At 59.1% G+C, this 15,355-nt stretch overlaps 2 protein-coding genes and 9 non-coding genes across 17 annotated transcripts in view; all 11 read right to left on the bottom strand.

The window, feature by feature from the left end:
• LOC117070978 overlaps window positions 1–15,355 on the bottom strand; it is a 239,965-nt gene that overhangs the window by 103,326 nt on the left and 121,284 nt on the right. The window contains exons 1-9 of one of the 7 annotated variants that reach the window (XM_033190772.1): window positions 7,163–7,210; window positions 5,659–5,791; window positions 5,233–5,277; window positions 3,964–4,049; window positions 3,315–3,358; window positions 2,453–2,577; window positions 533–663; window positions 388–410; window positions 107–150 (exon numbers count right to left, since the gene is read on the bottom strand). The exons of 1 other annotated variant lie outside the window; for it this stretch is intronic. The gene's annotated coding sequence lies outside the window, so the exon portion shown is untranslated. Of the gene's footprint in view, window positions 1–106; window positions 510–532; window positions 818–2,452; window positions 2,578–3,314; window positions 3,359–3,963; window positions 4,050–5,232; window positions 5,278–5,658; window positions 5,792–7,162; window positions 7,211–12,805; window positions 12,851–14,544; window positions 14,676–15,355 lie in introns of those variants that run through there. 5 more of the 7 variants (XM_033190773.1, XM_033190775.1, XM_033190778.1 and 2 more) reach the window with 5 other exon arrangements.
• Window positions 395–476, bottom strand: LOC117071765. Its single transcript, XR_004432509.1, has one exon. It is a non-coding gene; the product is annotated as a small nucleolar RNA SNORD115 (small nucleolar RNA).
• Window positions 2,310–2,391, bottom strand: LOC117071740. Its single transcript, XR_004432485.1, has one exon. It is a non-coding gene; the product is annotated as a small nucleolar RNA SNORD115 (small nucleolar RNA).
• On the bottom strand, window positions 3,604–3,685 carry LOC117071751. Its single transcript, XR_004432495.1, has one exon. It is a non-coding gene; the product is annotated as a small nucleolar RNA SNORD115 (small nucleolar RNA).
• LOC117071739 lies at window positions 5,521–5,602 on the bottom strand. Its single transcript, XR_004432484.1, has one exon. It is a non-coding gene; the product is annotated as a small nucleolar RNA SNORD115 (small nucleolar RNA).
• On the bottom strand, window positions 7,417–7,498 carry LOC117071727. Its single transcript, XR_004432474.1, has one exon. It is a non-coding gene; the product is annotated as a small nucleolar RNA SNORD115 (small nucleolar RNA).
• On the bottom strand, window positions 9,282–9,363 carry LOC117071757. Its single transcript, XR_004432501.1, has one exon. It is a non-coding gene; the product is annotated as a small nucleolar RNA SNORD115 (small nucleolar RNA).
• On the bottom strand, window positions 9,288–11,603 carry LOC117070981. Its single transcript, XM_033190792.1, has 3 exons — window positions 11,310–11,603; window positions 10,885–10,928; window positions 9,288–9,551 (listed from the first exon to the last, which is right to left on the bottom strand). The coding sequence occupies exons 1-3, from the start codon at window positions 11,426–11,428 to the stop codon at window positions 9,322–9,324; spliced, it is 393 nt and encodes a 130-aa protein (XP_033046683.1). The 5' UTR covers window positions 11,429–11,603; the 3' UTR covers window positions 9,288–9,321.
• LOC117071762 lies at window positions 11,173–11,254 on the bottom strand. Its single transcript, XR_004432506.1, has one exon. It is a non-coding gene; the product is annotated as a small nucleolar RNA SNORD115 (small nucleolar RNA).
• LOC117071760 lies at window positions 13,093–13,174 on the bottom strand. The gene has a single exon (XR_004432504.1). It is a non-coding gene; the product is annotated as a small nucleolar RNA SNORD115 (small nucleolar RNA).
• On the bottom strand, window positions 14,407–14,488 carry LOC117071737. The gene has a single exon (XR_004432483.1). It is a non-coding gene; the product is annotated as a small nucleolar RNA SNORD115 (small nucleolar RNA).

Raw genomic sequence — 15,355 nt, 5'->3', positions numbered from 1 at the left:
GGTTTCAGGTTGGGTCCCTGAGAAATCCCTCTTGGCCTGAAGGGTGACCCTCAGTGACTCAAAGCTGCCTGGCTCATGGCCCATGGCCCCAGCAGGATCCACTTACCTATCCCGCTCAAGGCCAGGGGCTCGTGTGGACAGAAGAGTTCACTGAAAGACATGCAGGAGAACCGGGGATCAGGAAGGAGACTCCAATATGCACCGCCCCTGGGGAACTGAAGGGCCAACACCAAGCCCACACAGGGAGCCAGGGCTGCCTCAAGGACGAGTGCAGAGACAGGGTTGGGCATCCCCGAGTTGCCCTTCAGGACCTCCAGGTCTCCAGTCCAAAATACCATGGCCCTGCTGGGACCATGGGATCCCAGAGTCCTCTTCCAAAATTCTCACCTAGGCTGGGCCTCAGCGTAATCCTATTGAGCATGATTTTTAAGGCATCACCTCTCTTCAGGACAATATAAGGTTCTCATCATCGACCCAACCCGGGGCACCCCCCTCCCCACACACGCATCCAGTGGGACCCAGATGTGCTCACCACAGCTCAGTACAGGAGACCAGGGCGACAGGAAGGGCCTGAGCTTCAGTGCACCAAGGTTGGGCACCTGGATGATGACCACCAGCCTGGGGCCAGTGACCCAAAGGCAAGTCTTCCTCTGGGGTCACCACCTGAGGGGACAGGAGGAGGACATGTGTCTAACCAGGGGCTCAGGCCTCCAGACAGGGAAGGGGGTGGAGGGTGCCAGCTCACGCTTGCTCTCTCTCTGTGGACCCATGTGATGAGACCCATGTGAAACACTGATGTGTCTCAGACGTGGGGGACCCTTTGCCCCCCAGCCACTGAACCATGGAAGGACAGGGCCAACAGGTTCCTGGGCTTGGGCAAGACACCCGGGCTGTGCCCTTCTGCAGGCCTCTCAAGCACCTCCCTCGCCCATGCTGGCTTCCCTCATGACTCCGGGCGGCACCGGGACCCCTGGGCAGGGGTCAGGGACACGAACCAGCTCACAGTGAACCAAGGACGCTGGCCTGGATGCCAGGCGCCACTGCCAACCTGGAAGTTGCACAGCCTGCCCTGTGCATGGAGGGCAAGCACCCAGGCCTCTCCTCAAGGTGCACTGGAAATCGCAGCCTAGGGCTCCAGGGCCACGAGCTTTCTCTGGTGGGTCCCAATCCATGCCCCACACAACACCTCCCACACACAGAGCGGGGCCACACTCAGCCAATCAGGAGACATACGGTGTCTTCTCCTTTCCTTGGGCCCAAGACCCTGCCACTCTGGAGATGACCTCATGGCTCAGAAGCAGCCTGGAGTGCAAATTTCCAGGAAAGTTCCTTCCACAGCAGGCTTTCCCACCTTGGGAGGATACCCTTCCTGCCACTCGCCCATAAGGAAGGGGTGACCCCCCAGCAGGACACAGGCTGCACCCTTGGCCCAGAGCCCACGAGTCCCATGGCTAGATTGCACCACCATCAGCGACTGGCCGGAGCTAGTCTTGACCCTACCTCAGAGAAACAGCGTTACCCCCACATGGTTCAAGAGGTGCTACTCGGAGGGCCCATTGCTTAACAGGGTCGGTCCCACTGAGGGTCATGGGTTTGGTGCAATCCTTGAATCTCCATGGCCTGACCCAACGGGCCAAATTGCCCACCCTTCTCTGGGGTTGGAAAGCTCCCGTGAGATGCCCATGGTGCCCCAGAGCCCTTGTGGCCCCCGTCACGTGGCCTGGCCATCCTAGAGGCCTGACCTGAGCACCAAGTCTGAGCTGAGCACTGCCTAGCTCCACTGCCCTGCGTGGGGCTGAGGAAACCCTTTCCTGCGTGGACCATTGCCACCCCTGCAGAGCTTCAGAGAAGACTTCTGCCTTGTGTCCAATTCCCAAGGAAGCCTCCCTCCTGGAGAACACATCCCCAGTTGGGATTCAGATCGGCTCCTGAGGAAACCCAGGTGGCCTGAGGGCTGACCCTCGGGGACCCCATGCTGCTTGGCTAATGGCCCATGACACCAGCAGTATCCACTCACCTATGCCAGTCAATCCCAGGGGGATCTGCTGGTGGGAAGAGCTCACTGAAAGACACCGAGGAGAATCTGACTCAGGAAGGAGCCGCCAATGTGTCCCACCCCCGGGGAAGCTGAGTGCGGACACCAAGCCCACACAGGAAGCCTGGTGTGTCCAACGAAGGAGCACAGACAGGGTTGGGTACCCCTCCATGAGATGCCCTTCAAAGCCTCCAGGTCTCCAGCCTAAAATACAGTGGTCCTGCCGAGGACCTTGTGATTCCCAGCGTCCTCTTTCAAAATTCTCACCTAAGTTGGGCCTCAGCGTAATCCTATTGAGCATGATTTTTAAGTCATCACCTCTCTTCAGGACAATATAAGGTTCTCATCATCGACCCAACCCAGGACACCCCCATCCCCACTCACACATCCAGAGGGACCCGGATGGGCTCACTATACCTCAGTGCCAGAGACCAGGATGACAGGAAGGACCTAAGCTTTAGCGCACGGGAGGCTGAGCACGTGGTTGACAGACTGGTCCAGGGCGAAAGGGCTCAACGCAGTTCTTCCTCTGTGCTCACCATCTGGAGGGACAGGGGAAAGGTGTCCAAATAGGGCCTTAAGATTCCATGCAGGAAAGCGGGGAGGGGCTGCTGGCTACACATGCTCTACCTCCATGGACTCATGCAATGGGATCCATGTGAAACAGGGACAGTAATGGACCCAGGGAACCCTTATACCTCCCCACCACCGAACCCTGGAAGGACAGGACAGCCGAGTAACTAGGCTCAAGCAAGATGCCCAGGCTGTGCCCTACTGCAGGCCCCTGGAGCACCTCCACTGTACAAGCTGGCTTCCCTGCACTTGCTGGGCTGCATTGTGACCCCTGGCAAACCAAGGAGGCTTGCTCTGAAGCTAGGCGCCACTGTAGACCTGGCAGACACACAGCCTGCCCCTGCACGGGGAGGGTGCACAGACTCCCTTTCCAAGCACACACTGAAAATCACAGCCTGGGGCCACCCTCACGTGGCCTGGGCAGTCCTCAAGGCCAGACCCTAGCACCCAGTCTCGGCTGGGAGCTGCCCTGCATGGGACTAATGGAACCCTTTCCTGCCTGGACCAATGTCACTCCCGCAGCGCTTCAGGGAAGGTGTCCTCCTTGGGTCAGATTCCCAAGGCAGTGGCCCTCCTGGAGAATTAATCCCTCCCCAGTGGGGATTCAGGTTGGCTCCCTGAGGAATCCCTCCCGTCCTGAAGGCTGACCCTCAGTGACCCCATGTGGCCTGGTCCACGGCCCATGAGCCCAGCAGGATCCACTCACCTATGCCGCTCGAGGCCAGGGGTCCTTCTGGGTGAAAGAGTTCACTGAAAGACACAAGGGGAGAAAAGGGGCTCAGGGATGAGCCACCCACATGCACCGCCCAGGGGAATCTGAGTACTGACACGAAGCTTACACAGAGAGCCTGGACTGCCTCACGGAGGAATGTAGAGACAGGTTTGGGCCCCATCTAGGTGCCCTTCAAGGACTCCAGGTCTCCAGCCCAAAATACAGTGGCCCTGTTGGGGACCTGGGGATCCCAGCATCCTCTTCCAAAATTCTCACTTAGGCTGGGCCTCAGCGTAATCCTATTGAGCATGATTTTTAAGTCATCACCTCTCTTCAGGACAATATAAGGTTTTCATCATCGACCCAACCCAGGGCACCTCCTCCCTGCTTAGGCATCCAGTGGCACCCAGATGGGCTCACCAAAGCTCAGTGCAGGAGACCAAGGTGACAGGAAGGGCCCAAGCTACAGTGCAACAGGGCCTAGGCACCTGGCTGATGGACACTGGCCCGGGGACAGTGTGTCCAACACGAGTCCTCCTCTGGGGTCATCATCTCGAAGAACAGAAAGAGGACAGGTGTCCAAACACAACCTCACCCCTCCATGCGGGCAGAAGGTGGGGTGTGCCAGCTCAGGGATGCTCACCTTCCGTGGACCATGTGATGAGATCCATGTGGAATACTGGCCCGTCACAGACGCAGGGCACCCGATGCTCTCTCCGCCACTGAACCCTGAAACGACAGGACAGGCAGGTCACTGGGCTCAGGCTACAGGCCAGGGCTGCACCCTACTGCAGGCCACACAAACACCTCCACTACACATGCCAGCTCCCCTGCACGACACCAGGGTCACCCCAGGACTACCGGGCACAGGCCAGGGCCACCAACCAGTTCACGGTCAACCAAGGAGGCTGGCCTGGATGCCTGATGCTGCTGCAGAGCTGGCAGTCGCATAGCCAGTCCCTGTGCATGGTGGGCACCCACCCACGTGCTGTATCCAAGCATGTACTGGAAATCACAACCTGGGGTCCCAGGGCCACATCCTTTCTCTGGTGGGTCTCCATCCATGCCCCTCACACCTCACAAACACACAGCCTGGCCACACTGGACTAATCAGGGAGAACGGTGTCTTCTCCTTTCCTCGGACCCAAGACCCCACCACACTGGTGACTCCATGGCTCAGAAGCAGCATGGGCAGCACATTTCCAGGACCAGACCCTCAACAGTGGGCCTTCCCACTTCAGGAGGCCACCCTTCCTGACACTAGCCCACTGGGAAGGGATAACTTCCAGCCACAGGGAACGGGTGACTTCCAGCGGGATGCAGGCTGCACCCTTGGCCCAAAGCCCACGAGTCCAAGGGCTGGACTGCAGCACCACCAGGTGCCAGCCAGAGCTCAGCCTTGACGTAAACCCAGTGAAACAGCACCGACCCCCTTCAGGCTTGAAGAGGCCCATGGGATGGCCCATTCCTCAACTGGGGGGGCCCATTCAGCGCCATGTGTCAGGTGCGATCCTTGAATCTCAACAGCTCAACTCCATGGGCCCGATCACCTACCTTTGTCCAGGGACAGAGAGCGCCTGTGGGATCCCTATGGCACCCCAGAGCTCCTGTGGCCCCCCTCATACGGCCAGGACAGTCCTCAAGTCCAGACGCAAGCACTGAGACTCAGCTGGGAGCTGCCCTGGGTGGAACTGAAGGAACCCTTTCCTGCCTGGACCACCGTCACCCCTGCAGGGCTTCAGGGAAGGCATCCTCCTTGGTTCCTGTATCCCAGGAAGCCACCCTCCTGGAGAACCCATCTCTTCCCAGTGGGGATTCAGGTTGGCTCCCTGAGGAAACCCTTCTTTCCCGAAGGCTGACCCTTGGCAACCCCTCGCGGCCTGGCTCAAGGCCCATGATACCAGCCACTCACCTATGCCAGTCAATGCCAGGGGGCCCTCCTATGTGGAAGAGTTCACTGAAAGACACAGGGGAGAACGGGGCTCAGAAAGGAGCTTCCCACGTGCCTCAACCTGGGGAACTGGAGGGCCGACACCAAGCCCGCACAGGGAGCCCAGGCTGCCTCATGGAGGAGCGCAGAGACAGGATCGGGCACCCCCAAGATGCCCTTCACGTCCTCCAGGTCTCCAGCCAAAAATATAGGGGCTCTCCTGGGGACCTTGGGATCCCAGCATCCTCTTCCAAAACTCTCACCTAGACTGGGCCTCAGCGTAATCCTATTGAGCATGATTTTTAAGTCATCACCTCTCTTCAGGACAATATAAGGTTCTCATCATCGACCCAACCCAGGGCAACTCCCTCCCCGCACATGCATCCAGCAGGATCCAGATGTGCTCACCACAGCTCAATGCAGGAAACCAGGGCGCCAGGAAGGGCCTGATCTTCCGTGCAGCAGAGGCTGGGCACCTGGCTGACGGACGCTGACCTGGGGCCATTGGGCCCAGTGCAAAGTCTTCCTCCGGGCTCAACATCTGGGGAAACAGTAGGACAGGTGCGCAAACACAACCTCCCCCTCCATGGGGCAGAAGGTGGGGTGTGTCAGCTGAGGGGATGCTCATCCTCCATGGACCACGTGATGGATGCATGCGGAACACTGGCCCACCATGGACTCAGGGCACCCAATGCTCTCTCAGCCACCGAACCCTGGAAAGACAGGGCAGGCGGGTCACTGGGCTCGGGCAAGAGGTCCCGGTTGTGTCCCACTGCAGGTCCCATGAGCACCTCCACTGCCCACGCTGGCTCCCCTACAGGACCCCAGGGTCATACCAGATGTACTGGGCACAGGCCAGGGCTACCATTCAGCTCACAGCCAACCAAGGAGGCTGGCCCGGGTGCCAGATGCTGCTGCAGACCTGCAAGTCACATAGCCTATCCCTGTGCACTGTGGGCACCCACCCAGGCGCCCTATCCCAGCATGAACTGGAAATCACAACCTGGGGTCCCAGGGCCACATGCTTTCTCTGGTGGGTCCCCATCCATGACCCACACACCTACTAAACAGAGCAGGGCCACACTCAGCTAATCGGGGACACATGGTGACTTCTCCTTTCCTTGGGCCCAAGACCTGCTACCCTGGAAGTGACCCCACAGCTCAGAAGCGGCATAGGCGGCATATTCTAGGGACAAGACCCTTGACAGCAGGCCTTCCACCTCAGGAGGCAACCCTTCCAGACACTTGCCAATGGGGAAGTAGTGACTTCCAGCCACAGGAAAGGGGAGACCCCCAGCACAGGGGATCCTTTAGACACACAGCTGACCCCTTGGCCTAAAACTAACGAGTCCATGACTGGACAACAGCACCACCAGGCACCGGCCAGAGCTCAGCCTTGACCCAAACCTAGGGAAACAGCACCGCCCCCTTCAGGCTCAAAGAGGCGCCCTGGGATGGCACATTGCACAACAGGGTTGGTCCCATTCAGGGCAATAATTTGTATGCAATTCTTGAATCTCTGCAGCTCGAATCCATGGGCCCGATGCCCACCTTTCTCCAGGGATGGAGAGATCCTGTGTGACCTCACGGCATCCTGAAGCCCCTGTGGCCCCCCTCATGTGGCCTGGTCAGTCGTCAAGGCCAGACCAATGCACTGAGACTCAGCTGGGAGCTCCCCTACGTGAGACTGAAGGAACCCTTTCCTGCCTGGACCACCGTCATCCCCACAGGGCTGCAGGGAAGGCATCCTCCTTGGGTCTGATTCCCAGAAAAGCAGCCCTCTTGGAGGACCAACCCACCTCTCCACGGTGCGGATTCAGGTTGGCTGCCTGTGGAAACTCTCCTGTCTCAAAGGCTGACCCTCGGTGACCCCTCACTGCTGATGACCCATGACCCCAGCAGGACCACTCACCTATGCCAGTCAATGCCTGGGGGCCCCACCTAGCCAGACGAGCTCACTGAAAGACACAAGGGAGAATGGGGGTTCAGGGAACCGGAGCCCAAGCTCACACAGGGAACCTGGGCTGCCTCAAGGAGGAGCGCAGAGACAGGGATGGGCCCCCCAGAGATGCCGTTCAGAGCCTCAAGGTCTCCTGCCTAAAATACAGCGGCCATGCCAGGGAGCTCGGGATCCCAGCACCCTCTTCCAAAATTCTCACCTAGGCTGGGCCTCAGCGTAATCCTATTGAGCATGATTTTTAAGTCATCACCTCTCTTCAGGACAATATAAGGTTCTCATCATTGACCCAGCCCAGTACACCCCCTCCCTGCACATGTATCCAGAGGGACCCAGATGTGCTCACCACAGCTCAGTGCAGGAGACCAGGGTGCCAGGAAGGGCCTGAGCTTCAGCTCACCAGGGGCTGAGCACCTGGCTGAGAGACACTGGCCTGGGGCCAGCAGACCCAACGCACGTCTTCCTCTGGGGTCACCATCTGGAGGGGTGGGGGACAGGTGTAGAGACACGGCCTCACACCTTCATGCACAAAAGTGGGCAGGGGGTGCTGGCTAACACACACTCTCCCTCCATGGACTCAAGAGATGGGATCCCTATAAGCAGTGACGGTCAAGAACGCGGGGAACCCTTGGACCTCCTTGCCACAGAAACCTGAAAGGACAGGGCAGGCAGGTCACAGGATTTGAGCAAGATGCCCAGGATGCACCCTATTGCAGGCTCCTAGAACACTTCCGCTGCCCACACCAGCTCCCCTGCATGACTGTGCCACAACGGGACCACTGGGCAGGGCCAGGACCACCGACCAGCTCACAGCAAACCAAGTAGGCTGACCTGAATGCCACGTGCCACGGCAGACACCCTCTACAAGCTCACACCAGAAATTGTATCCTGGAGCCCCAGGGCCACGTGCCTTCTCTGATGGGTCCCCATTTATGCACCGCACACCTCCAAATGCAGAGCCAGGCCATGCTCAATCAATCAGGGACACATGATGTCCTCGCCTTTCCTTCGGCTCAAGACCCCGCCACCCTGGAGGTGACCCCATGACTTAGAAGCAGCCTCAGCAGCAAATTGCTGGCACAGGACCCTGGACAGTGTGCTTTCCACCACAGGTTGCCATCCTCTGGCCACTCCACTTCGGGGAGGGGTGACCTTTAGCTGGACGCAGGCTGCACCCTTGGCCCAAAGCCCACGATTCCCAGGGCCAGCCTGCAGCACCACCAGGTGAAGGCCAGAGCTCAGTCTTGACCCAAACCCACTGAGGCCACACCGCCCCCACCAGGCTCAAGGAGGCACCATAGGGATGGCCCATTGCTCCACAGGTCAGTCCCATCAGGGCCATGGGTTGGGCCGGATCCTTGAATCTTCACAGACTGACTCCATAAGCCCGATCACCCACACCCTGCCCCTTTGCAAGCCTCGGGGAAGGAGAGCTCCCGCATAACACTCGTTGCCCCCAGAGACCCTGTGGACCCCCCTCATGTGGCCTGGAAAGCCCTCCAAGCCTGACTTGTGCACTGAGTCTCAGCTAGGACATGCACTGCGTTGAGTTGAAGGAACCCTCTCCTGCTTGGACCTCCGTCATCTCTGCACGGCTTCAGGGAAGGCATCCTTCTTGGGACCATTTTCTAAGGAAGCTGTCCTCCTGGAGAAATCATCCATCCCCGGTGGGTTTCAGATGGGCTCCCTGAGGAATCCCTCGTGGCCTGAAGGGTGACCCTCAGTGATCCAAAGCAACCTGGCTCATGGTCCATGACCCCAGCAGGATCCACTTACCTATCCCACGTAAGGCCAGGGGTCACCCTGGGCAGAAGAGCTCACTGAAAGACACAGACACAGGGGGGAACAGAGGCTCAGGAAGGAGGAGCCTCCAGTGTGCCTCAACCCCAGGGAACTAGAGGGCCGACACCAAGGCCGCACAGGGAGCCTGGGCTACCTCACAGAGGAGCGCAGAGATAGGGTTGGGCACCCCAAGATGAACTTCAGGGACTCCAGGTCTCCAGCCCAAATATACAGCGGCCCTGCCAGGGACCTTGGAATCTCAGCATCCTCTTCCAAAATTCTCACCTAGGCCGGGCCTCAGCATAATCCTATTGAGCATGATTTTTAAGTCATCACCTCTCTTCAGGACAATATAAGGTTCTCATCATCGACCCAACCCAGGGCACCCTCCTCCCCACACATGCATCCAGCTGGACCCAGATGTGCTCACCACAGCTCAGGGCAACAGACCAGTGCACCAGGAAGGGCTTGAGCTTAAGTGCACCGAGGGCTGGACACTTGGCTGATGGACACTGGCCTGGGGCCAGTGGTCCCAAAGCAAGTATTCCTTTGCAGTCACCATCTAGGGGGACAGGAGGAGGACATGTGTCCAACCAGGGGCTCAGGCCTCCACATGGGGAAGGGGGTGGGGGGTGCCAGCTCACACATGCTCTCTCTCTCTGTGGACCCATGTGATGGGATCCATGGGAAACACTGATGTGTCATGGATGGGGGGACCCCTGCCCTCCCAGCCACTGAACCATGGAAGGACAGGGCAGGTGGGTTCCTGGGTTCAGGCAAGACGCCTGGGCTGTGCCCTACTGCAGGCCCCTCGAGCACCTCCATTGCCCACACCAGCTCCCCTGCACAACCCCAGGTAGCACCTGGACCCCTGGGCAGGGGCCATGGACACCAACCAGCTCACGGTGAACCAAGGACGCTGGCCCGGACACCACATGCTGCTGCCTACCTGGCAGTTGCACAGCCTGCCCTGTGCATGGAGGGCACCCACCCTCCTTTCCTCAAGGTCCACTGGAAATCGCAGCCTGGGGCTCCAGGGCCACAAGCTTTCTCTAGTGGGTCCCAATCCATGCCCCACACAATACCTCCCACACACAGAGCGAGGCCACACTCAGCCAACTGGGAGACATATGGTGTCTTCTCCTTTCTTTGGGCCTAAGATCCCGACCCCTGGAGTTGTCCTAATGGCTGAGAAGCAGGCTGGACCTTTCCAGGAAAGGTCCTTCCACTGTGGATCTTCCCACCTCAGGAGGCCACCATTACCGCCACTCGCCCACAAGGAAGGGGTGACCCCCAGTGGGATACGGGCTACAGCCGTGGCCCAAAGCCCATGAGTCCAAGAGACAGACTGGACCACCATCAGGCACTGGCCACAGCTAGTCTTGACCCAACCTCAGAGAAACAGCACCGCCCCTCACATGGCTCAAAGAGGTGCCACTGGGAGGGTCCACTGCTTATAGGGTCGGTCCCATTGAGGGTCATGGGTTTGCTGCAATCCATGAATCTCTGTGGCCCGACCCCACGGACTGAATCGCCCACCCTTCTCTGGGGTTGGAGAGCCCTCACGAGATGTCCGTGGTGCCCTGGAGCCCTTGTTGCCCCCCTCATGTGTCCTGGACATCTTAGAGGCCTGACCCGAGCACCAAGTCTGAGCTGGGCACTGCTCTGCGTGGGACTGAGAAAACCCTTTCCTGCCTGAACCACTGCCACCCCTGCAGAGCTTCAGAGAAGGCCTCTGCCTTGTGTCCAATTCCCAAGGAAGCCTCCCTGCTGGAGAACACATCCCCAGTGGATTCAAGTCAGTTCCTGAGGAAACCCAGGTGGCCTGAGGGCTGACCCTCGGGGACTGCCCACAGCTTGGCTCATGGCCCATGACACCAGCAGTATCTACTCACCTATGCTGGTCAATCCTAGGGGATCTGCTGGGCGGAAGAGCTCACTGAAAGACACCAAGGATAATGGGGCTTAGGAAGGAGCCACCAACGTGTCCCACCCCCAGTGAAGCTGAGTACAGACACCAAGCTCACACAGGAAACCTGGTGTGCCTAATGGAGGAGCACAGACAGGGCTGGGCTCCTGCATGAGATGCCCTTTAGGGCCTCGAGGTCTCCAGCCTAAAATACAGTGGCCCTGCCAGGGACCTCAGGATTCTAGTGTCCTCTTCCAAAATTCTCACCTAGGCTGGGCCTCAGCGTAATCCTATTGAGCATGATTTTTAAGTCATCACCTCTCTTCAGAACAACATAAAGTTCTCATCATCGACCCAACCCAGGGCACCTCCTCCCTGCTTAGGCATCCAATGGCACCTGGATGGGCTCACCCAAGCTCAATGCAGGAGACGAAGGTGACAGGAAGGGCCCGAGCTTCAGTGCAACAGGGGTTAGGCACCTGGCTGATGGATACTGGCCCGGGGACAGTGGGCCCAACACAAGTCCTCATCCGGGGTCACCATCTCGAGGAACAGGAAGAGGACAGGTGTCCAAACACAACCTCACCCCTCCATGCGGGCAGAAGGTGGGGTGTGCCAGCTCAGGGATGCTCACCTTCCGTGGACCATGTGATGAGACCCATGTGGAATACTGGCCCGTCACAGACGCAGGGCACCCGATGCTCTCTCCGCCACTGAACCCTGAAACGACAGGACAGGCAGGTCACTGGGCTCAGGCTACAGGCCAGGGCTGCACCCTACTGCAGGCCACACAAACACCTCCACTACACATGCCAGCTCCCCTGCATGACACCAGGGTCACCCCAGGACTACCGGGCACAGGCCAGGGCCACCAACCAGTTCACGGTCAACCAAGGAGGCTGGCCTGGATGCCTGATACTGCTGCAGAGCTGGCAGTCACATAGCCAGTCCCTGTGCATGGTGGGCACCCACCCACGTGCTGTATCCAAGCATGTACTGGAAATCACAACCTGGGGTCCCAGGGCCACATCCTTTCTCTGGTGGGTCTCCATCCATGCCCTCACACCTCACAAACACACAGCCTGGCTACACTCGACTAATCGGAGGGCACAGTGTCTTCTCCTTTTCTCAGGCTCAGGACCCCACTACACTGGAGGTGTCTTCATGGTTCAGAAGTAGCATGGGCAGCAAATTGCCAGGACCAGACCCTCAATAGCGGGCCTTCCCACTTCAGGATGCCACCCTTCCCGACACTAGCCTACTGGGAAGGGATAACTTCCAGCCACAGGGAAGCGGTGACTTTCAGTGGGACGCGGGATGCCCCCTTGGCCCAAAGCCCATGAGTCCAAGGGCTGGACTGCAGCACCACCAGGCACCGGCCAGAGCTTAGCCTTGATCTAACCCCAGTGAAATAGCACCGCCCCCTTCAGGCTCGAAGAGGCCCATGGGTTGGCCCATTGCTCAACAGGGTGAGTTCCATTCAGGGTCATATGTCAGGTGTGATCCTTGAATCTCCACAGCTCAACTCCATGAGTCTGATCACCCACCTTTACCTTTCTCCAGGGATAGAGAGCTCCTGTGTGACCCCCAAGGCACCCCAGAACCCCTGTAGCCCCACATACTGTCAGGACAGTCCAGATGCAAGCCCCGAGACTCAGCTGGGAGCTGCGCTGGGTAGAACTGAAGGAACCCTTTCCTGCCTGGACCACCGTTACCCCTGCAGGGCTTCAGGGAAGGCATCCTCCTTGGTTCCTGTTCCCCAGGAAGCCACCCTCCTGGAGAACCCATCTCTTCCCAGTGGGGATTCAGGTTGGCTCCCTGAGGAAACCCTTCTTTCCCGAAGGCTGACCCTTGGCAACCCCTCGCGGCCTGGCCCATGGCCCATGATGCCAGTTGGATCCACTCACCTATGCCAGTCAATGCCAGGGGGCCCTCCTGGGTGGAAGAGCTCACTGAAAGACACAAAGGGAGCATGGGGCTCAGGGAGCTGCCACCAACGTGTCCCACGCCAGGGAACCACAGTGCCAACAGCAAGCCTGCACAGGGAGCCTGGGCTGCCTCACAGAGGAGCGTAGAGACAGGGTTGGGCCCCCCAGGTGCCTTTCAGGGTCGCCAGATCTCCATCCCAAAATACAGTAGCTCTGCCAGGGATCTCAGGATCCCAGTATCCTCTTCCAACATTCTCACCTAGGCTGGGCCTCAGCGTAATCCTGTTGAGCATGATTTTTAAGTCATCACCTCTCTTCAGGACAGTATAAGGTTCTCATCATTGACCCAACCCAGGGCACGCCCCTCCCCACACATGCATCCAGCAGGACCCAGATGGGCTCACCACAGCTCAGTGCAAGAGACCAGAGAGCCAGGAAGGGCCCAAACTTCATTGCGCCAGGGGCTGGGCACCTGGCTGACAGACACTGGCCCTGGGCCATTGGACCCAATGCAAGTCCTCTTTCAGGGTCACCATCTGAGGGACAGGGGAAAGTGTCTGAACAGAACCTCATGCCTTCATGCGGGAAAGGAGGCAGGGGTGCCTGCTCACACATGCTGTCCCTCCATGGACCCAGGTGATGGGATCCATGTGAAAGAGTATTGGTCATGGATGTGGGGGACCCTGGGTCTTCCCTGCCACTGAACCCTGGAAAACAGGGCAGGCTGGTCACTGGGCTTGGGCAAGATGCCCAGGCTGTGCCCTACTGCAGGCCCCTGGAGCACCTCCACTCCCCATGGTGGCTCCCCTGCAATTCCAGGGCTGCACTATGACCCCTGGGTGGGGCCAAGGCCACTATCCAGCTCAGGCCCACCAAGGAGGCTGGCCCTGAAGGCAGGCACTGCTGCAGACCTGGCAGATGCACAGCCTGCCCCTGCACGGGGAGGGGGCCTACCCAGGCTCCCTCTCCAAGCACACACTGGAAATAGCAGCCTGGGACCCAGCCTCATGTGGCCTGGGCAGTCCTCAAGGCCAGACCCTAGCACCCAGTCTCGGCTGGGAGCTGCCCTGCATGGGACTAATGGAACCCTTTCCTGCCTGGACCAATGTCACTCCTGCAGCGCTTCAGGGAAGGTGTCCTCCTTGGGTCAGATTCCCAAGGCAGCGGCCCTCCTGGAGAACTAATCCCTCCCCAGTGGGGATTCAGGTTGGCTCCCTGAGGAATCCCTCCCGTCCTGAAGGCTGACCCTCAGTGACCCCATGTGGCCTGGTCCACGGCCCATGAGCCCAGCAGGATCCACTCACCCATGCCACTCAAGGCCAGGGGTCCTCCTGGGTGGAAGAGCTCACTGAAAGACACAAGGGAGAATGGAACTTCAGGGATGAGTCACCCACATGCCCCACCTCAGGGAACCAGAGCATTGACACCAAGCCCGCACAGGGAAACTGGGCTCCCTCACAGACGAGCGCAGAGACAGGGTTGGGGCCCCTGCAGATACTCTTTAGGACCTCCAGGTCTCCAGCCCCAAATCCCTCCTGCCAGGGATCCCAGTGTCCTCTTCCAAAATTCTCACCTAGGCTGGGCCTCAGCGTAATCCTATTGAGCATGATTTTTAAGTCATCACCTCTCTTCAGAACAATATAAGGTTCTCATCATTGACCCAACCCAGGGCACCCCCCTCCCGACACAAACATCCAGTGGGACCTGGATGTGCTCACCACAGCTCAGTGCAGGAGACCAGAGTGCAAGGGAGGGCCGAGCTTCAGCGCACTGGGGACTGGGCACCTGGTTGATGGACATTGGCCCGGGGACAGTGGACCTAAGGCAAGTCTTCCTCCAGGCTCACCGTCTGGGGGACAGGAGGACATGCGTCCAAACATGGCCTCACGCCTCCATAGGGGGATGGTGGTGGGGGGTGCTGGCTCATGCATGCTCTCCCTCCATGGACCCATGTGATGGGAACACTGACCCATTACGGACACAGGGGACCCTTGGCCCTCCCCATCACCGCACCCTAGGACAGGGCAGGTGGGTTACCGAGCACGCACGAGACACCTGGGCTGTGCTCTATTGCAGGCCCCACAAGCACCTCCACTACCCACATCAGCTCCCCCGCAGGACCCTGGGCCACTCCGAGACCGCTGGGCACAGGACAGGGCAACCAACCTGCTCATGGCCAACCAAGGAGGCTGACCTGGAAACCACATGCCACTGCAGACCTGGTAGTTGCAGAGCCTGTGCCTGGGAGTGGAGGGCACCCACCCAGCGTTCTCTCCAAGTGTGCATGGGAAATCGCAACCTGGGGCCCCGGGCCACATGTGTTCTCCGACGGGTCCCCATCCATGCCCTACACACCTCCCAAACACAGAGCCGAGCCACATTCGGCCAATCGGGGAACACATGGTATCTTCTCCTTTCCTCAGGCTCAAGACCCTACCATCCTGGAGGTGAGTCCGTGGATCAGAAGAAGCCTGGGAGGCAAATTTCCAGGACAGGACCCTTGACAGTGGGCCTTCCCACCTAAGGATG

This window comes from Trachypithecus francoisi, unplaced genomic scaffold (assembly GCF_009764315.1).
Source record: "Trachypithecus francoisi isolate TF-2019V2 unplaced genomic scaffold, Tfra_2.0 Lachesis_group3, whole genome shotgun sequence".
Classification (NCBI taxonomy): domain Eukaryota; kingdom Metazoa; phylum Chordata; class Mammalia; order Primates; family Cercopithecidae; genus Trachypithecus; species Trachypithecus francoisi.
This window is presented reverse-complemented; position numbering and strand designations above follow the sequence as displayed.

Coding starts and splice junctions, on each gene's coding strand:
- LOC117070981 (XM_033190792.1), bottom strand. CDS start 11,428: ATGAGGACTTGTGTTGGGCCCACTGTCCCCGGGCCAGTATCCATCAGC. Junction 10,929..11,309: donor GTCTCCTGCATTGAGCTTGG/GTGAGCCCATCC, acceptor GGTGTCTTTCAG/TGAGCTCTTCCGCCCAGCAG. Junction 9,552..10,884: donor CCTAGGATTGACCAGCATAG/GTGAGTAGATAC, acceptor CTGTCCCCCTAG/ATGGTGACTGCAAAGGAATA.